Source organism: Danio rerio, chromosome 6 (genome assembly GCF_049306965.1).
Source record: "Danio rerio strain Tuebingen ecotype United States chromosome 6, GRCz12tu, whole genome shotgun sequence".
Lineage (NCBI taxonomy): Eukaryota > Metazoa > Chordata > Actinopteri > Cypriniformes > Danionidae > Danio > Danio rerio.
The window spans coordinates 48,161,522-48,184,882 of record NC_133181.1 but is presented as its reverse complement, the minus strand read 5'-3'; the positions used below and the strand labels follow the sequence as shown (position 1 = coordinate 48,184,882).

Below are 23,361 nucleotides of genomic sequence, written 5' to 3'. Positions count from 1 at the left end.
TTGGTGATTCCAAATTTCAAATGTAATTGTAAGTATGGCATACAGTTTTAGAGAATTAGATTTTTTTTTTTTTTACGTGTCTGAGAGGTGTTTCAAAGATGGTGACGAACAATAATATTTTAATCAATCAAGATTAAATGGTATATAGTTCCCAAAAAAAGTTCATTAATTCATTCTTTTTCTTGTTGGCTTAGTCCCTTTATTAATCCGGGGTGGCCACAGCAGAATGAACCACCAACTTATAAAGCCAGTTTTTATGCAGCTGATGCCCTTCCAGCCGCAACCCATCTCTGGGGAACATCCACACACACATTCACACACACACTCATACACTACAGACAATTTACCCAATTCATCTGTACCGCATGTCTTTGGACTGTGGGGGAAACGCCAACTGAGCTGAGGCTCGAACCAGCGACCTTCTTGCTGTGAGGCGACAGCACTAACTACTGCGACACTGCTTCGCCCCCCAAAAAGTTATATAGTTTATATATCTCATTTACTTTTACACTGTTAACAATTTTTGTAAATTACACAATATTTAATTGCAATATAAACTGATTTTACTGTAGGACAGTTATGCAGCATATTACTGTATTTTAAAGTTGCATTGTTAAAAGTACTGTATATTTCACAGTATAGATATACATGCAATCCTGTAAATACATGTACATAAAGATAAATGCTGCTGTTTGCAATGTAAATACAGTATTTTTATGCAACTGAGTTACAGTAAGTTACTGACGAATTGCTGCTAGTGACTGTAGATTCTATATGACATTTTTAACAGTGTACAGTGTGCCTTCACTTATTTCAATTATTTTTAATTACAAACACAAATGAGTTAAATCTGTATACTATTTTATTTTCAAGCAGTTTTTAAACTACTCGAATAAATAAAATGTATCAATATTGTCCTCAAAAAATTCATGTTTTTTCCCCAGTGAATGACCGAATGACACAGATCAACATCTGCTATACGAATCGACTCAAAATTACAGCATCACCACAAAAATGGCAACATAATAATCTATAAATAAATAGCTTATCAAAAAAGCAAACAATTATTTTGATAAATTACACCATTTATAACAAGCTGGAAGAATCTCAGTCTAATCTGATTTCTGTTGTCCTGCCAGATTCACAAAGCAGACAGAATGAAACACATCCCACTCATCTGCTACATTCAGCACACATTAAACCTCTTTAGTGCGCAACTGGAGTCAACATTTCTGATGAAATCCACTTATTAAACCTAATCTAAACATTCCAACACGCGCTTAGTTCTGGTCACCAATTTGATTTTGATTTATTGATTTTTATTGACTGATTTCATCATAAAAGAGCTCAATGGCGGCTTTACTAGCACATAATCTCCTTACAGCTGTTACTGTAGCTCCACCAGCGCTGTAGAGCTTGATACTAATCTCTTTGATATCAGTGTCTTTTGTGTAAAACATTTGCACAGTGCCGTTGTTTAAAATTTGTGTCATCGTGAAGCTCTTACAGATGCCAGGATTGGGCAAGATTCAGAATTTAAAAACCGTCTGTCCCTTTAAATGCATGAGCTGGAATCTGAATTAAATTGGTGACGTTAAAAACATAAAACATTTGCCTATATTTTGGCAACTTGAATAACACAATTGATGTGAATTTATGGGAGTTCATCCACTATTGTCCAAAAAAAGTTAAATGTATTAAATATACTGAATTCTAAACATGTTATCACAAATAATATATCAACAGTTTATTCAGTTTCTACGTAATGGAGTTTGATCAAATAATATACAAACTAACTATGATTTAATAAAGTAACAGACAATTTTTTGTTGTTGTTACACAGCATCTTATATGTAGAATTCTGCAGAAACTATCTATTTATTTTCAGAAAAAAAAAAAAAAAAAAAAAAAAAAAAAATATATATATATATATATATATATATATATATATATATATATATATATAAATTAATTACATTTTAATTATTTTAACATTCAAGACAACTGAATATTTTTTTTTTGTAATTCTAAATATTATATAATATTATTTTTACAATGGTTCTGTATGGTTCTCAAAGCTGATTGGCTGATAGCTGTGCGATATTCTGCAATAACAGCACTATTACAGCCTCCTGTATTACTCCGCCCACACAGAGTGACAGCAGATCAATAAACTCACTACAGCTTGACAAATATTGAAGCTGTTGGACAACATAATGTACTTTTGATGTTTTTCAGGCAAGAATGTAGTTGCTGCAACTATGAAGTTTATTTATAAGGATAGTGTCTATTTTTGGAGTCATACTAAGCAGAGCAAAGACAGTTGATGTTCCCCCACAAGACAGCGTCAGAGACCACATAAAAAGCCCTTAGAGAAGAAAACCTCAGCGTAATTTTAAACTACAGCTGATCAAATCATTATAAAACTGGTAAGGGACTTTCAAAGCCGATGTCTCTTTTTTGCATGAGTTCTGTATTCATACAATAGTCAGTGTTTCTGGTAGAGTTTGCTTTGCTTTGGCATTTTCTAAATTAATTACTGTAATATCCCAGGATATACTGGGATATTGTGATATACTGGGAAAAGTCTCTAGACTGATGGCATTTCTTGCCGTTCAGCCTTATAATTTTAAAATGTGAGCAAAATCACCTGTTTTGTCATCACTTTAGACATTACGCTAGAGAATCATTTAAAGACTAGCTCTAAAGTGACATTAGTGAATGAGCAACGATTTTTGCTGTTCTGATGTTAGCTGCAGATGTAAATGAACGGCCGAAGAAAGTAGTTCCTCATACAAAAGGTTTGTGTTTGATTTTTTTTATATACACAATTATGCTGTCAAACTGTTGTATAAACAGTTGTGTAAAAATATCAGCACTGGTGGGACACTAAGGCACTCTGCCTAGGCCTCAAGCCAACGCAACCCTCCGACCAGTGCTCAGCATATTTGTATTAGTACACCCACCACAAATCTCTCTTTTTGATTAATATTTTCTGTAGGATGCTTTACAATATTATATTTATATTAGTGCTGTCAATCGATTAAAAAAATTAACTAATTAATCGTACCTTTTAAAAAAAATTTATCGCGATTAATTAGATTTAAAATACTAAAACTTGTCATTTTGGCTATTCAAATGTAAAATTAATTTAAACGCAAGAAAAAAACTATTAAAATTCAAAATATAATTGTTTATTAGAATTAAAATTCAAAATATAATTGTTTATTAGAATTTTTGTTTAACCAGTAACACAGATTTCTTCATGTAAACAACATACCCACAATAAACCATCAAGATCCTGGCTTGACAGCCATATTTATGAAAGAAATTAAAACACAGGCATGTTAATGACATTTAAATTTCAAAACAATCAATGCCAATAAAGAAAACATTGATTTCCATGTTGGGTACTAAGTGGACTGCAAAAAAAAAAAAAAAAAAAGCCAAAATACAGGCATTGCAGATATGGAAAATGAAAAATTATAATAATAAACTATAGAATATAAACTGTTGCACTCATTGTAAAGTTTTATTGCTGTGAGTTGAGAACATTAGTTATAGAGTAGAAACAATTTTGCTTAATCCTCCTTTACATTCATCCAGTTGCTAAGACTAGGAGTAACCCGCAAGTGCACAGAGACTCCCAAATGCCCGCAAATAATGATAATTTCTCACAAAACGGTCGTTAAATACATTGCACACCCCTCTCCCCCGCATCCCTCCTAGCTCTTCAGGTAGCCTCTGTTGCGCGCAACTCACCCCCACCGTCCTTCAGGTACGTCTCGTGCGCACACGCCCCTACTCAGATACGTCGCTCACTCCACCCCTGACACAGACACACACACAGACACACACACTAGGGTTGGGCATCTAAGCTATAATGCCGATCCGATACGTATCTCGATACAAAGAATACGATCCGATATATTAGCGATACATTTGTGACATATTGCGATGCAACACGATACGATTCATACCCATATCACGATACGATGCAATATTTCAGCACTAACTAATTAGATCAAGTTTATGAGATGATGTGAAAGAGGATGCTGTGCCATTGAATGAGTTTGATTATTTATAAACCAAGCAAAACCAAGACTTTTTTTACAAACTGGCTTTTCTCTCAGAGCCAGAGTGTCAGTTTACAGTAGAGAGCCATTTTAGAACATATAGCACATATTATTTAAGTATTTTCAAGATAAACAGAATGTATAAGTGCAATATATATTATAAATGTATATATTTGCACTCTTTCAACATAAATAAATTTAGCATTGCACAACAAGAATTGTGATTTAACTTTTCAACTATGAAAACAAGTTTTACAAAGATATATTTTGCCACTGATTATTCAAAACTTAAGGTTGTGAACTAGCAGTGTTATGTTGCGTTGAAACATCACTGTCACTGTAAACAACAGGCTAATAAAAATATAACAAACCAGCAATCTTCTTGCTGTGAGGTGGTCAAACTACCCACTGTGCCACCGTGACACCCAATTATTTTTATCATTATTATTATTAATATTATTATTATTATTATTAAATAAAAATTAACAGGAGGAGGTGTTTAAAACTTTCGTTCTCCGTGACACTAGGCTGAATATCTTTGCAGATGAACAATGCAATAGCATTCGTTATTGGCGTAGAGCGAGCAGAACTGTTGCGCATGGAAAAAAAAACTTGCAATGCTTTTCTCACCACTTTTGGAGCTGGTAGCTACAGTTAAAGCAGAGCAGGAAGCCGGGGATGCAAAAACACTGGAAGATGCTTCCACAATAACACCGTGGCGCCGCTTCAAGTGAGATATCAGATTAGTCGTACTGCCCACGTATTTTACAGATGCGCGGCACATTTTGCAGATTGCATCTGTCCTGTCATGTCGTCCATCCTTAAATCCATAATGTTGCCATACTTTAGATTTAAAACTCAGTGGGGAATAAAATGTTTGTTTTGCTTCTCGCGCTTTCTGAGGGCGCTCCACTAGCTTCATCCGCACACCTGATACACTGAGTTGTAGTGTGAGTGTACACATCCGCAAATCCGTTGCTAAGGCTTACTTTATGTAGGTCGATTAAATTATGCGCCAAAAACAGGTTAACAACACTTGTTAATAAATAAAAAATACATTCTATATTAAAAATATAAGCTGTATCTCGGAAAAACCGATGCATCTCGCAAAAACCGATGCATCTCGATTTGCTTCCAAAATTTCATTCATCCTCTGCTGCTCAACCGACGCACTCGCATCGTGCACGCGCATGACCGCGTATCGATACATATCGGTTAATCTTCCCATCCCTAACACACACACAACGCGATGCAGACGTTTTGGCCCCAACGGCCTTCCATACTGGAGCGACTCCCCTCAGATTCAACACGCATGATCACGTTCATCAAATTTGCTTAAACTAAGCGTCCTTAAGTATTACTGTATTTCACAAGGATTCTGACACAACAACGCGAAGCATACACAATGAGGAAACACGCTAGACTTGGAGGGCTCATGCTGAAAGGCAGAGTAATGCCCAGGGGCGTTGCTAGGGTCGAAAGGGATAAGGGGCTTAGCCCCAAAGAATCCCCCCCCCCCCCAAAAAAAAAGAAGTTTTAATTCACCGCACTAATATAACTATTCTAATCTTATTAACAGGATTAAAAATGGTTAATAATAAATAAAGGGTTTTTAAGACTTGTAAAATCCAAATAGGAAAAAAACTAGTCTGTTATGAGCCATATCATACCTTATGAGCCTCCTATCTCCTCCTGATTTGAAGTTTCTGTTTGTTTTTTAAAAATGTAATTTTCTGCATGTCTTCAAATCTGAAAATATGATTTATTTTTATAGTGTGAGTTGTTATCTAATGTGATACACAGCTACAAACATGTTCATTTGGACAGAGTGATTAACTGAGGTGTAGTGTTGTCAAAATAATGAAATTTCTAAATTCAATACCTTGCAAAATATTGATATTCAATAGGCTACTATTTTTTACATAATAACAATTCTATCAAAAATAGTAGGCTAGCTAATGCTACAAAAAAATTAAAATAAAGATCTATATGCTAGAAATATGTTTACTTTAAATTTCTTCAGAGGGATTTTTTTTTCAGTTTTCCTCAAAATAGGGTGATGTGGGCATTGTAGCACTTTAAATGCATGTAATGCCTGTTTTATTCATACTTGAGCAGAAATTCCATATATATTCTTCACAAAAGTAGTAGAACATTCTAGGAAATCCCTAATATGGATGAAGGCATCCAGCTGTTGCTGTAGTAGAATAAAAATACGATCTGAATAAAAATAAAAAGGCTTTAACTGATCATTTACACGACTGCGACAATAAATGCTTTATACAGTTAAAGTCAGAATTATTAGCCCTCCTTTGAATTTTATTTTCTTTTTTAAATATTTCCCAAATGATGTTTAACAGAGCAAGGAAATTTTCACAGTAGCCTATGTCTGATAATATTTTCCTTTTGAAGAATGTCTTATTTGTTTTATTTCAGCTAGAATAAAAGCAGTTTTACATTAAAAAAAAAACATTTTAGGGTCAAAATTATTAGCCCCTTTAAGATTTTATATATTTTTCCTATAGTCTACAGAACAAACCATCGTTATACAATAGCCCCTTTCACACAGTGATACCGGAAAATATCCGGAAAATTTACGGAACGACTTTACCGGTATGTTCAAAAAAGCGCTGTTCACACAGGCGAGGACGTTACGGAAATTTTCCGGAAAAGAGCATTCACACATCCATTCCAAAATACCGGTAAATTCTGACATCATTCACCACAAATGAGCTTTAAACGGCTGCGCTTGTATTTGTAAACATTTGACTAAATTACAAACTCTTTTGATGATCAATATTGTAAACAACTTTCACAGGATCATATTCGCATGTCGAGATGTTCATAATATGTGCGTGTGCTGCCGCTCACAGGCTGTTTCATGGGCACACGCAAAGCTTGAAGGTAAACAAACAACGGCTTATCATAAGCATCTTATCGATGATTATTTGCACAGTTGGCATTAAGGAGAACATATAAACGTTATCTGACTAACTTCTAGCAGCTAAATGCGTCTGGAAAAATATTCAAAGGCTTTTATTCTCACAAACCGCGCGGACGTAAATGGGTCTGACTGTTGTGATTGGCTAAAGCAGAAGTCTTACGTCAGCACGTTCTAGACGTGCACGCGCTTATTCCGGAAATATTCCTTCTGCGTTCACACAGCGCAGCATTCCGGCAAATTGCCAGTAATGTTACAACTTCTCTTTCCGGAAAATAGCCAGAACGAATTTACCGGTATTTTCAAAAAGGACCTGTTCACACATACAACCTTTCCGGAAAATTGCCGGTAATTTTCCGGAAAGGTCTGTATGTGTGAAAGGGGCTAGTAACTTGCCTTATTACCCTAACCTGCCTTTAAATGTCACTTTAAGCTGTATAGAGGTGTCTTAAACAACGTCTAGTCAAATATTATTTACTGTCATCATGGCAAAGATAAAATAAATCAGTTATTAGAGTTGAGTTATTAAAACTATTATGATTAGAAATGTGCTGAAAACAATATTCTCTCCGTTAAACAGAATTTGGGGGGAAAAATAAACGGGGGCTAATAATTCAGACTTCAACTGTGTGTTCTTCCAACCATTTTAGGTATTTTCATAAGAAAGTCGATTTATAATTTGATTCAAACTGACATAGCATGTTACAGTAGAATATAGTTATATAATAATAAGCTAGATGCATGAACTCACTGTGATTTAACTATTACAGAAACAGACGTGACTTGCTATATCATATAAATATATCATATCTAGAAACTTAGAAAGCTAGTACAATTTACGTTTTTTTTTACTTGTATTTACATTGATATGATGCACATTTTACTGATTATAGTTATTTTATGTCACCAAAACTACACACATTTTATACTGTGGAAACAAGCTTCATCAGTAGTTAAAACTATTCAGTTTCGCGAAAGAGTTGTATTATTACCTCATTAGCTTCAGCTCCTCAAAATAATAAATGAATGATGTGCAGTGGCGGGATTTTTTTAACACCATGTGACAACAGAGCCACTCCCACCTGCCGGTAGAAACAGGTACTGCTGAACAGCTGACGGTTTAATTACCTGACACAAACGCTGCGTTAAGTGGAATGTTCGTGATGTATGTGGTAATTTCTAGTACTTACATAACAAAATAAATGTTATACAACATATTTTTATTTAAGTGCAACATATTCCAAGAGATCAGGGGCTTTTGACAATACATCAGGGGCTTAAGCCCCCAAAGCCCCCCCCCTCGCAACGCCCTTGGTAATGCCCTGTCTTTGACAGCTCGCGACTTCACCAGAGACTTTCTGAGGACACTCACATAAGATTTTAATATGATTAAGATTATACTCTTATTAAAATTCTACCATGTAGCCTAAGCAGTGATTTTATTACCTTAAAGGAACACCGAGTCACGAAATGCGGAGGATTTTCTTTCTGTTCCCCATGCGGTATCAACTTACAACAGAAGTCGAAAGTTAAAAATGAAACACCCGAAATTGCATGAAACTCTGGAGAGCCTGGTGATGCGACATTAATTGTTTTATACTGGAACTTGCCTTCAAAAAGTGCTTGGTATTATCCACATTTCACGCATGTTAAACACACGTCCACCACAACAGGAAGTAAAAAAACTGCAACTGTTAATTGCGTTAATTTTTTTTTAACGCGTTAATTATTTAGAATTAATCGCATGCGTTAACGCGTTAATTTTGACAGCGCTAATTTATATATAGTCCATATACACTAGCTTCGATGGTATTGAAACCAAATCTAGAGCTAATCTAACAAAATAACTTACGATAAAAGTCCAAATATCAGTATCCCAAATTTATGTTAGGGAAAAGTATTAAATAAAGAAGGGAAAAAGGAGAAAAACCAAGAGAAACTAAAAAATATACAAAAATATTTTGTTGACTTTTTTTGTTTGTTTGAAGTATTTGAAATGTAATTGTATTATCGTCCTACTTCTAAACATGTTCGGTAACTAAAATACTATTATTTTTAACAATATATCTGTTTAATCTGCTTTGTTCAATTTCATCAAAATACATTACCTATATTCACTGAGAAATGGATAAAAATGTTTAATTTAAAATGGGGTGTAGTCATTTAAGCTGAACACTATATGTACAAACATATATTTACATTATATGATCACACAATATATATCTATATAAACTATTCATTTAACTACTGGGTAATTTTAATTAACTCCATGTACAAACATTAAGATTAGAATGTGGTTTAGGGTTAGCTGCATGTAATCATGCAAAATTAATTGTAAAGATTATGGTAAGTACTTACAAAGATAGCTTAAAATAAGGTTTACCAATTATATATCATACTATTTTATTACATACATTTAAATAAATTCCTATAAAATAAACAAACATGCGGTTAACTAAACTGCAATTCTAAATATGTTGAGCTTGGGGAACATTTAGTGAAGTTTCACAAACTAATTTTGAGAGGAGCACATGATATGATTGATCACAGCTGGTCTTCTGGAATCATTAGTAAGACAATCAGAATGACTCAAACTCACTATAAGTAGCCTGTCTAAAACTCCTTCCTTATCTATGTTTTCTGAAGAAACCCTCTATCCACCCCATCTCCCCCATTTTCCTCCTTTACCAGGAGGAGCTCTCGAGAACTACCTGATCTCGTACTTCCTTACATGCTCATTGACCAGGGAGGAGCCTGGGCTCAATTATCTCCAAGCTCATGGTTCTCTCCCGAGACAGCTTGCCAAACCTGCTATCATTATCAGGCAATCTCTAACTGTGAACTCTTGAATATAAGTTCTGAATGGCTTACACACTGTCAGCATTTATGTAATTATATATTTGAATGTAAATTGAACATATAATTTTAAAGATTTTTTATCAATCACACAACACACTCCGCATTTCTTTGGCTGCTTTTTCATCAATTTACAGTGATTTTTATTTTTACTTTAGAAACCTCATATTAATTAGCTCATATTACAAAAGCCTGAGTGCTTTGGATCCACGCCACTCTTCAAAAAGGCCACGTGAAAAGCACCTATTGTGCAATAAATGCTAACAAAGCACTTCTTCTAACAAGCAACACCGCTGGCACCATTAATAAGCAGTTAAATTGCACGCTGCTTGTTAATTGATAGAGGCCATCAAAGTGATGGCAGAGTTAATGAACATTTCACGTCGGCGGTAGAGATTGGGTAGAGAAACTGGCAAAAATACATGGGAGGAACAGCGCAGCATGAAGCAAACGCCTGATGCTTCAGAGTCTTTGTGAATCACAGGAATAAGAGCGATTGTGATTTATGGCATTCTGACCTGAATTTCTTGCTCAGAACCAGAGTATTTGTGAGGACTGGAGCAAATTTTCAAGAAAGACGAAACATTTTCCTCTTTTTACACTGTTTAAAGCATTTTATAATCTCTCCACGCCAAGTTTCCATCTACAACTACTTCTCAATCTGTGATTGATGAATAAAAAATAAGTATTTTATTCACTTTGGACTGCATTTTTTATATCACAAAGCTATGTTCTATCAATGTTAAAATAAATACATGTGTTACTTAAAAACAATACATTTTTTAAATGGGTTATATGATGCAATTTCATATTTTCAAGTCGTATTTGAAAATTTTGAAAGCTGTTTGTATATACTGTATATGATGTCTACAGATTCACAAAAGCTAAAGTCTCTAACCCAAGGAGAAGTTAAGTTATGGATCAACCTCAACTTCCTAAAGTGCCTCTTTCAAACACAACGAAAAAGAAAAACAGTGGTAAAAGTTTAAAAAAGGTAAAAGTTTAATTCTCACTGTTTTAATGTTGTAGATATACTCTGTATATTTAATTTCTACACTACTTTGTATAATAAAACCTTACCAATTCCTTACATTCTGCACTTACAATACGTATTTTCTAGATAACATTTAGCTTTGAATTGATAGAGTAGTAATTGTGTAACATTTTCATCACATTATTAAGGAATGTAGCCAATCACAATGCACCGGATAGATGGCCAATCAGTGCACATCACACTTTTCAGAAAGTTGAACTTTGTAAAAATCATTTACGTAATTTTAAGGGGAAGAGATGAGTCTACAATAACATTCTGTGGTATGAGGAAAATAAACACGGTGGGCGAGAGAGCTTAAAGTGCTGCAATTTAAAACAAACACGCGCAATTACAAAATACACAACACTTGTAAAAAGAACAGAGTACAATGGAAATCTTTCAAAAGGACCCAAAATGTGACAGACGCTGCTGTGCCATGACTATATAACTCAACGAAGTTGTAAGTGATTTTATTATCCTAAATATCCTTAACAAATCCTAAATATCCATCAGATTTTAAGTGCCCTAAAAACATGTCCGTTGTGTTCTGAGCTATTTGAAAGTGTTGTGAGAAATGTAGTTGTTTTCGTCATTTGTTTGCATTGCGAGAAAATGCTGCGGGTTTTTTTTAATTTGTTTGCATTTTAAAAAACTGTGTATGTGTTGTGAGGATTTGCAGCACGTATTCTGTCAAATTGATAAAAATCTTTTCGGATAAAAATGGATAAAAATTTGCTGGTGTTTTTGGGAATTGCATGTGTTTTCTTAAATTGCAGCATGTTAAGCTCTCTTGGCTACTTAAACTACGTACTTTAAATATATTACACCAATATAGATGGTGATGAACCAGAAGTCAGTTGTTTCCTATGAAAAGCCGATGTGCATGTGCAAAGTGTAAACAAAGCAGCGTTTAGTACCATCGCAGTGATAGTCAATCACCACAGAGGGATTCGCTTCTACAAATATGAACTAATAATTCATATTGTTCCAAAATATTTGAGAGATGTAGCAAAATTACAGCCTACCTCTTTGTAAACCTTCAAGAGTTTAATAAAAACATGGTGAATGGGGCCAAGGAGCTCTGACGTTAACCCGATAAGAGGGCACGTGGTTGTTGCTAGAACAGATACAGTTGAATTATTCATATCATTCATTAAATTTTCCATGAATTATATTTTAATAATGTCTACACCTACCACAATCCCAAAACCCAACCGTCACAGTACGGTAAAATGATTAGTTATTGTTTTACAGTGCCGCAAAAATTATGCTATATTGATGTGCGTATCTGCAACTATCTACACTTTACCAGGCCACATGTGGAAGACACCAAACCAACTAGCTGAAACAACAATGACCGACGAAGCCCAACAGCTGACTGATAGCTTGGTGTAGACACTGACATGGTGCCTTGGGTTGAATAATGTCTCATTTCCACAGAGTGGTATGGTTCAGTAAAGTAGAGCTTGCTACAGATCACACTGATCAGGTTTGCAATTCTTGGTAGGTGTAATGTACTTCAGAAGTTGTGATCAACATCATTCTATCTCATACAGATCATTCACATTATGTCTGTTGTGAACTCAAGTTCATTATTTGTTTGTTAGTTTGACACTCTTTTGATCATTAACAGTACATCAGTTGTGCTTGTGTTTGAACATTAATGAAGTGCTTACAAACTCTTAAAAAACACTCCACTCAAAAATCACACCGCTCCTCGCTCCACACACACAAACTCAGCACAATATTGGACAAAGTTGCTGCTTGACGCTACAGGGAAGCAGGTAAAGGGTGGAAGAGAGTTTGCACATAAACATCTCGGTCTCTGGAGGCTGTCTGGGCTTGCCTACACACGCTTGTCAGAGAATTGAGAGATGTTGATGGGATTATGTGATCCGCAGATTGGACAAGCGAGTGCCGAGAGACTGCCGGAAGACCTCTCCTCTAGAAAAATGAGGTGCAAATGAAATATGATCGAGCTGGAAGTGGTACTGACCTCCTGAGTGCGGAGGAGGCCCACAGAGAAGCACCACTCCCTGGCCTTCCCGAACAGACACTGAACTCCGCTTGTGGGTTTTGAAGTTTTCCAAGTCTGAAAAAAAAGGACAAAGAAAAAACATTACATTGTTGATTAATGAAAATTTATGCAGCACACTCAAAGTGATTGTATTACTCTTCTATGAAAAAAAAAAAAATGTTTTCAGTACAATCAGTGAGCCACACAAAGTTGGAGCCTTGGAGAAATGTGTGTGTGGGTAAAGACGTGGTAAATAGCCTTCAGCTGGACTGGGGGCTGCATCACCACCAATTGCTTCTGTTTATTGAGCAGGTTCAAGCATCTTGCTGACTCGGACTGGAATAAATGGGTGAAAAAAAAATAAATGAATAAAAAAATTAAGGCCGAAAGCTGAGTTAAAAAAAGAAAGGACAGAACAGACTGGGAGACTGGAAAAGGGTCTAGCACATATTACTGATATCATGGCATCCTGTTGTTTCAAATGCTATAGAGAAACTCAATTTTTTGCTCATGTTCAGTACTTTACACCACACCACATTTCCATGTGTTGCTATTGCGATTTGAGTGGATTTTATTGCACTGCTATTGAGTTTGGGGAGCATATAACAACCAAAAAAACATAACTATATACTTTTAAAAAAAAGTGATGCCATAAAATAAACATTTTGGTTCTCATAAAACCTTCCTGTGAACACTTCATTAAATATTTATATTTTTCATTACTGTATAACTTTTTGCCAATTTAAAGAACCTTCTGTGTAAAGTGGGTGTTCAGTAATGTTCTTCAATTAACTATCAACGACATTAAAATACCCCTATTAATGTACAATTTAATAACATATTACAGTATTAAAACTCAATCAAAAATGACTTACTCTTACTTACTCCTAGGGCCGTTTATATCGAAGTTGATATTTAGCCACACCATATTGGTGTTTCATAAAATCTCATTTTTACGAGGTGGGTCATTAGCCTAATGCGCAACCCACAACCTGGAGGACCAGGACATAAACACATACACTGCGGACAATTTTAGTTTACCCAATTCACCTGCAGCGCATGTCTTTGGACTTTTGGGGAGCACCCGAGGGAAACCCACGCCAACAAGGGGAGAACATGCAAACTCCACATAGAAATGCCAACTGACCCAGCTGAAGCTCGAACCAACGACCTTTCTGTGAGGTGACAGTGCTACTCACTGTGCCGCCATGCTGCCCAATCAAAAGTTATTTGGATTAATTTACACAAATTACTGACCATGAGAATATAAATGTTTAGAAAAAAAAGCTTTTTTTGTCAATTTGTATTTCATGACTATTACTGTAGACTGATCATTCATAAAGTTACAAATCTCTCCATTTTCCAGTTAATGCTTAAAAATTTGAGAGAGATGAGGTAAGAATCTGTAAGACTATATTGCTGACTTATATCAAACGTCACTCGTATAGTTTTTAATGGTGAAAAGTGTAATGTTCATATGGCGAATGAAGCCTTGATTACTAGTACAGGAGCCAATCAGCGATCGATATAGACTGACGCTTCTGCGGGGAGGAAGCTCGGACCAGACATGTGCTTTTACAATGTTTTTGTGATCACCAAACACACTACAATCACACAAATACTTGCTCCACAGACATAAGAAATATTTTTTGCTTGATAATATTATGCTTGAAATCTGTACTTTTAATCCAACCAACTACACTTAAAAATAAAAGTTTTTTGGTTTTGTAATCTGTTTGAAATGCGAGGTACAATCTGTCCAGTCAAAGGCAAATCAAATGACAGCAACTACTCAAACAAAAAGTCACTTTCATTTCTAGAAAAGATTCGCCATCAGGATCAAGTCGGGAATTACTTCAGAAGAGCAGCACGATCTGACAAGGCATTATTCAGAGGATGATTATGTGTAAAACGATCATAAATGAGGTTGGTGTTGTGATCTCATTTGTTTTGAGTGTGCATATGATATGCATTAGCTTGGGCAGCCTAAAAAAACGTTGATTTTGTTTGATTAAAAGGTTTAGAATCTAAACTGTTGACACAGTTGTCGTTTAATTTATAGGTGATTACAAATATTTAATGTAATTGTATCTTGGCAAACAGCTTAGGAGAATTTGATGTTTCCCTATTCAGACAGAATGCCCGAGCTTACTGCTCATTTCAATGACGGCCGCCGAGTTAAATGGCTTGTCTTAAAGGGACTTTGCTAATATCTACAAATGCATTATATAGCCTATAGTTAGTGGGTCTATTTAGACCAATGGTCCTCAACCTTTCTATCACTGCGGACCAGTCAACGCTTGACAATTTAACCACGGACCAGTATGGGGGTGGCGGGGTGGTTCCTAGGTTGCTAGGCAACCATCAAATATTTTCTCAGAGGATGACAAGATGACAAAACATTGCTGTCACTCCGATACAAGCTTTATTTATGGAGAAAATAATAAAGCACTGCAGTGTTTGGGTGTTCTGTGTTTCCCTGAGGTAATTAGTCAACCAAAATGTGTATATTCTATACAAGCTGAAGCTGATTGGTCAGTTTTTGTCATGTGACTTGCAGTGCGCTTGCGTGATTCATTCATCAGTCAGTGTTGCCAACTTAGCAACTTTTCAGACCCCCTTAGCGAGAAATTTTCAAAAAAGCGACTAGCGACAAATCTAGCGACTTTTTTGTGTGTTACTGGAGATTTTTATTGACGGTCATTTGTCCATACTGTATCGTCCCTGCTCTTCTCAACGAGCTGTGGGTGATGCCGCCAGCCCCTCCCCCGCCTCAGAGCACTGACAGGCAAGAGGTGGTCGGTCTACAGTAGTCTCTCCCACCTGCAGCCCTGCAGCACCGTCAATGTGAAGGTATTTCCTTTGTACAGTCAAACCGATCTGCTTTTCCTTTATTTTAACAATTGAATTTGACTTTATATTCTTTTCTTGTTCACAATCATATATATTTTAGTTACAATTTCAGAACTTGTCTGAGTTTATTACATCTGAGAGATTACTGCAAATTCACTACACATAATAATGATATAATGATATACTGTATTCAAGCAGCAATAAAATAGTTGCAACAGTGATCTGAGTGTGTCTGGAAGGGGCGAGCACATCATGCTGCTTGTTTTGAGCAAGCCGCATACCTCCATTGGAAATAGCGAACTGGCGCAAATTCTAGAACAGACACAATATGCGAACAGCCCCTAAAAGGTCATTTGCATTCTCCAGCAGTTGATCTTCTTGCATAGCCATGGTGGATTCATCTGATCTATTGACAAATTTACAAAATTCCTCTAAGCAAAGAAACTTTCTAACGACGTCTGTTTCTTGCTCATTTTGCTGTTTGTAGGTTATATTTGGGTGTTTAAATGACTGAGTTTAAGTGATTTCTAAATAAAAGTTTTTAAAATAAAAGATTGTTTAGACTCAGATAATAAATAAAACAGAAATAGTTAATGATGGTGGTTGAGAACCACTGATTTAGACTATTTCATATTTGCTAATATTTATCTTTAAATCCTTGATTTTAGAAACAGTATTTCAATTTATTAAATATACTTAACTTATTTTAGCTACTCATTTGATATTAAATACAATTGCAGTTGTAAAGATCTTTGCACACAATCGAAAATCTCACTATATGACAACAACAGAGCCCTGGTCCATAACGTTTGACAAAACAGTATCACACATTTTGGTTCTTTAACTGAAATCACACAAAACCCAGATGGAGGTTTTAGATAACATGAGCAGAAAATTGGCTCTGTTAAATGAATGACATAACTTTTCAAACTGGGCACCAGTCAGTCAATCAGACTTTTTAGATGACTAAAAATGTAAATTCCAGACTCACATAAGTCATACTGTCATTTTGATATTTCTCTGTGTTGCAGCATTGTTGTAGGGTCAAAGAGTTATTTTGGATCCCAGCTAAAGAGTATGTGAATAGACAAAAACAACTTTTCAAAATATTATTGCTGCGTGTTTAGAGGAATTGTTCATGTATGCAGCACAAACACTGTGGACCAAACCTAACACTCAGGCTTACAGAATTTTTTTCTTGCTTTCTGAATTTCTAAATACTGCATTGTGTTTAAAAGCTCACTGACAGACCTCAATCACAAACCATCAAATCCATAATCGTCGGCAATGTAATTTTACGATGCTTAACAGATTGGGAGTAAAGATGAGGACAAAATCAATGAGTCCCTCCAAACAGAAGAGTGCTCCTGCCTAACAGCGGCGGTGTTTTGTTGGCGTGAGCCACACATGAGTGCTTTTAATGGCTCCTGCAGTTATCAGGCCCCCTCTGAGTTGTATTCATCACAAGCATGCCGGCAACCATTACAAAGCCGTTTCAAAAAATGCATCAAAAACTGAATTTCCTTCCTTTGAAACTAATTTAGATTTGACAATTGACAGAAAACAATAACAAGTCACAACAGCTTCCTGCCTGTCCCTTGCGCAATTGTTGCCTAAAATCGTTGGGAAAGGTAATTCTTACAGGATGATCGAATGCATGGATGGCCGCCTTGCCAAGTCTCAGGTGTGCACTGTTGAAATGCACTTCGTTACAGAATCTTTTGTTTTGCAGAGACAAAAATGAAAAACAATTAGGCCATGCGCCTATGCAATAGGCTAACCATTGGGGGGTAGTTGTCAAGACAAGCAGAGACGTTAATGCTTGTTTGCTGTTCTAGTGAGTTCGAATGTTGGCTTCTAAAATCTAATCGGCAGGCCAATCAATTTAGATAATCAAATGCACGATTGTTTGAAATGATCAAAATGTTTTATCAATGTCTGAATAATCAAGTTGGCCAAACAAATCAAAGAAGGCAGAGCTTTACTGTTCACGCATCTAACATGAATTTGCAGAGCGTTTTACATATGAAGATACACACAAGTCAAGAGGTTAAATCAACAAATCTTAAATCTTCTAAACAGGTAGTGTTATTAAGCAGCCAGGAATGGGACACGTCTTTATCTTGTCACAATAGAAATAGGGCAAAGAAGGGAATATCTACAGGGTGATTCAAAAAGAATACCACAACTTTCAGGTTGATGTCTGGAGGGGGTCATACTGAACATCTATGAACTTGTTTTCTACTGAAAAAAGTACTCTTCACATTGATTAATTAACCAAGGTTCCATCATGTTTCTTTGATTAAATACAGATTTTCAAAGTTGAGGTGTTTTTTTTTTTTTTTAACCACGCTGCATATATTCTCTTCTTTGCCCTTTGTCCATTTTGACAAGATAAATACATGTCCTATTCCAGGCTGATTAATAACATTGCCTGTTTATAAAATTTGAGATTTGTTGGTTGTACCTCTTGGCTTGTGTGTATCTTCATTTGTAATGCACTTTGTGAATTTATGTTAGGTGTGTGAACAGTATATTTCTTTACTTAATTCTGCATTGTGTTTGAAAGCTCACTGACAGACCTCAATCATAAACCATCAAATCCATAATTGCCAACAATGCAATTTTTTTACAATGCTAGATCTATATACAACCCCAAATCCGAAAAAATTTGGACAGTATGAAAAACGCAAATAAAAAAAAGGAAGTAGACATTTCTAAATTTACTTTAACTTGTATTTCATTGCAGACAATACAACAAATATTATTTAATGCGTTCCTTATGATTTTTATTTATTTTATTTTTTTTTTCAAAATAAACATGTATTTTTGTTTTGGTTCTTGCAATACGTTTCAAAAAGTAGTGATCAGGTAAATTTTTTAAACAATGATGCGCAAACAGGGGATTTTGACTATGATTTGTAAAAAAGAAGCATCTAAGAAAGGTCTAGTCTGGGGTGCCCAAACTGACCAAAAACTATTTTAAACTATTTTACATTGAAGTTGCCATGAATAATTTCCTAATTCATATATTTTTTTCATAATATTAAAAAAGTAAATAGAAAACTTTAAACCTAGTTAACTAATGCAGTATAACTGTTTTAAATTATAACTTATTTCAATAAAAACATAAACATTTATATTTATACAGAGTGGAGTTCAATGCTGAATACACTAGTCAAGCAGAATCTGCCGTTGCCTTGATTCCCTCACTCAGTCTCTGCATTGTCCTCTTTCCATCGTTTGTACATTTTAAAATAAATATGATTAATTTACTCCTTTTAAATGCAAACATTTAATTTCAGATAGCACTTTGTAGCTTAACAACATCATACGGGTACATTAAATTGGAAATTAAACCATTAAACCATAAACTCTAAACCATTCTTAGATGGGTTGGCGGCCCAAATCAAAGGTTACCATGCGCCAACTTTCTCCTTTGGGCCCAAGTTTGGGCGTCTCTGGTCTTGTCCTTTCGGAGCAAAGAGGGGCAGAGGATCCCCAGTTTGCCAACAAATGCGTGAAAACATTTTTTGAATGTTTAAAAACAATGTTAAATAAATGTAAATAGGAATAATAAATAGAGGAAACAATAGATAGGAAGACATTTGGATATTTCAACTTCAATAGAGCATAACATCATTAAGACATCTGGAGCATTTTCAGTGCATAAAGCACAAGGGCGCAAGCTCAACAACCATGATCTCTGATCCCTCAGGCAGCACTGCATCTAGAATCATCATTCATCTATAATCAATATCACCACATGAGCTCAGTACTACTTCAAGAAACCTGTTTCAAGTACTACAATACACAAATACATTAATAAATGCCTGTTAAAACTGTACTGTGCCAAAAAGAAGACGTTTGTTAACATTGTCCGGAAGCGCTGTCAACTTCTCTGTGGATGCGAATGCATATTTCAGCAAGGCAATGCAAAGCCACAATCTGCACGCATTATAAATTCCTGGCTGTGGAGGAAGAGGATACAGGATCTTGACTGGCCTGTCTGCAGTCCCGACCTGTCTTCAATAGAAAAAGTGTGGCAAAATGCGACATCGAACACCTTGTACTGTTGCCCACCTGAAGACTTGTTTGCAGGTAGAATAGGACCACATTACACCGGGAATCAAAGCTACACTACAAAAAATGCCTTTCTTACTTAGATTTTTTGTCCTGTTTCTAGTCCAAATATCTAACAATTCCTAAATCAAAAAGAATTTTCTAGACAAGCAAAACATACTGTCTTGTTTTGAGAAATAATATGCCAATATTAAGTGAGTTTTTCCGTAAAACAAGCAAAATAATCTGCCAATGGGGTAAGCAAAATAATCTTACGTCAAAAGAAAAAACAAGATTAATTTGCTTACCCCATTGGCAGATTATTTTGATTGTTTTAAAGAAAAACTCACTTAATATTGGCATTTTATTTCTCAAAACAAGACAATATGTTTTGCTTGTCTAGAAAATGCTTCTTAATATAAGAAATTTTAGATATTTAGACTAGAAATAAGACAAAAAAATCTAAGCAAGAAAGGCATTTTTTGCAGTGTACAAATTTGCAGAAGCTACTTTAAATGCTTATCTATTTATTTGACATTTAGAGTAAAAACAATACAGCCTTCTTTGTTTATATTTAGCAAGAGTACCAGTATAAGTGTAGACCATGGTAATTCAGCAATATTAACATGCATCAATATTTAAAAAATCTCTGAAAATCGAATGTCAATTTTATATAATCTGTTTAACCAGAATCAGGCTTTCAGTAATAAACCTAGTCTATCATGACCGGATTAAAAAGCATGAAAACATCCTCACTGAAAAATTGAGAGTCTTCATGAATTAATCTGTTTAATTCCCACACCTAAAACCCACCACTAAACTGCAGACTCTCCACATGACTGGAATAATCTTGAAATTATTTGACATTAAATCACGGAAAGAAAGCGCATTTTTTAATGGCATCCCTGTTGCACTTCAAGGATCAAAAAATATAGACGCTGATGTAAAATTTCTGCGAGACCAGCATGCTTTTGAATCGGAAAGCATGAAGTCAGCTTTGCGAGCCCCCGCTGTCATCTCGCTCAAAGGGATTCAGCAGTCGCTCAGCTAAAAACTACATCAAAGTTCAGAGACCCTTTAACTTGAGCGACTAGCATTGAAGAGCACCTCAAAAACTGGCCTCATCTGAGAAAATAATTACCACCAATATCCAAAACAAGGCTCTATTCAACAGCGCTAACTCTCACGCTGACATTTAATGGCACATATTGCACAAATCAGAAGAATTAACCTACATTAACCTCATCTGGAATGATCCTGGTTCTCTGGTGTCACCTGGAGCACTGATGCAAAGATGAAGCAGCTCTTTATGGGCTAAATCAATGCTAAATCTTCCTCGCTTTTCCCTCCTAAACGCAGACCGCCGATTGGTTCTGCTTCAGGGCTGGATTTAAAAGTGAAATTATGGCGCTCAATGGTTTATGAAGAAGACTAAAGGTCAGCTAGAATGTGTCATGTTGGCTAGAGGACAAGTCTATTAGGAGGCTTTGGCTAATTATTTCTTAAAACATAAATTTCTTTTTGACCCTGGGAGTCAGCAGCAATTTGAGACACTGCTCTTCTATTAGGGAAAGCAATTCTTATGCAGTTTTTTTTCTCCCTACAGATTAGTATGTGACTTTGCGGTAAAGGCTTACACACCTCTGCAATGAGCGGTTTGTAATGAAGGAGTAATTTATGTAATTGCTTTTTTTTTTCACTGGGATGGAGAAACCATGCTGGTTATTTAACTGTTTTTCAGTTGAGGATTGGTAAAGAGGTTAGAAATTACACTGCTAAAAGTCATACTTATATCAGTAATTAGTTCATGTACAGTAGTCTCTTACAGGGGTGGTCTACTATGATGTCATATTTTAAACTTTAGTTGATGTGTTGTGTAATGCAGCTGTGTGAACATAATATCTCTGAATGTAATACACTCAAAGTTGAATTCAAAGGGAAACATTGGCTTTTACAGAGTTATCATAGCAAAGCCTACAGTAAATGAAGTTTGGGGACTTAAAAAAATACATCCGGATCAATGAAGACACAAACCCTTCAGGTTAGTCACATACAGTACACCCTGCGTAGCAAAGAGGTATGGCTAGAGGCGCTGTAATGTTATACCAGAGAAAGCTAAAATGCTGTCCAAATGCTACTATTTTCACAGAGGTTTTTCTGTTTCTGTGTTTAGGCTTCCAAAGGACATGCCATGTCCTTTGGAAGCCCAAAAACAGAAACAGAATAAGGAGAGATGTTCTTACAGTTTAATTTTAATTATGTTCCAGAAAATTACAAAAAAGATACAGCTAGCATTTGACAAAGGACAGCTTCCAGAAGCTCTCCCAGTTCAGAGGTGGATTCGGCTGAAACCCCCTTAAAGAAGGAGCAGCTCCAACCATAATAGACAAAGCTGTGGATTGTGAGCCACAACCTTTAAGTATTTTTATTTGTTAAAACTGATCAATTACATGCATAGTTTCTTTAGCGTTAATGGTATGTTGTAGCGAGAACGTAAACAAGAATGTAAGCAATGGTAAATGCTGTTAGGCACTGCTAACAATTTAGCTACAAATTCATATTTATCCATCAAACCGTTGTAAACACCCACAATGTTCAGCAGAGCTGCAGTGTCTCTCTATGCGGCTGCTTTCCCTGCATTCTACATCTCAAATAACCAACTCGCGAAAGATATGTGAACGTTTTATATTACTTACACATGCTTATAGCCCGAATATGTATGAAAATCTTCTCAGATTTTATTTTACAGAGCAGGCGTAAGGTTCAACTGTGTACTCTTCACTTTCTGTCTGGTTCAGGCTCAAAATAATACAGCTAACAGCTGCTCTGACTCACAGTATTTACACAGCAGAGGCAAAGCTCCTTCTAGTAGAGGCGTGACGCTTCCTGGTGACGTGAAGCCGATCAGCAAACCACAGCACATTATTTTAGATGACCTAGGAACTAGGAAATGTGACAGTCCTTTTCATGTTAGCTGAGTAGCAGTATATTATCAAAGTAAGATATATTAAGAAAAATAATGTGATTTTTTACAAATGAAAAATGAGTACACATTGGTTTGCATCCCATAAACAAAACCAAGCCTTACACTCCAAAAGTTAACTCTGGTCAACCCCTTAAAAGGTTACAAAAACCTGTGCAAAAAAGTATTTAAATACATATATAGCCATTTAAAAATAAATAATATCAAATAAATAAATATTATTTATCAAAAAACTAACAACACTGCACAGTATACATTATAAGAGAGGAAGACTGACATGGACATGCTACAGGATGTGGAATGCCTGTTTGCAATTTTTTTGTCTTTTCAGTGAGATGTTTATTGTGCCATTTAAGCACACAATGACTTTCAAAAAATGTATAAAAATGGATGTCGCCATGGCACATTAACGCCAATGCAAGTATTGTAAAAAAAAGTGCAGTAAACTTGTTAAAACTGTAGTGCTATTTAATAGGTGTTTTAATTGTTTATTTATTTTTACATGAAAGTTAAGTTCTGTATTTGTAAACAAGTTTATGA

General features: G+C 35.5%; 1 protein-coding gene across 9 annotated transcripts in view; it reads right to left on the bottom strand.

The window, feature by feature from the left end:
- Positions 1-23,361, bottom strand: part of cntn4 (contactin 4) — a 445,220-nt gene that overhangs the window by 183,229 nt on the left and 238,630 nt on the right. For 8 of the 9 annotated variants that reach the window (XM_009302657.4, XM_073953300.1, XM_068221777.2 and 5 more), the window contains 1 exon segment: positions 12,903-12,998. In XM_009302657.4, the coding sequence (XP_009300932.1) occupies positions 12,903-12,998 (96 nt within the window). 9 annotated transcript variants of the gene reach the window in all.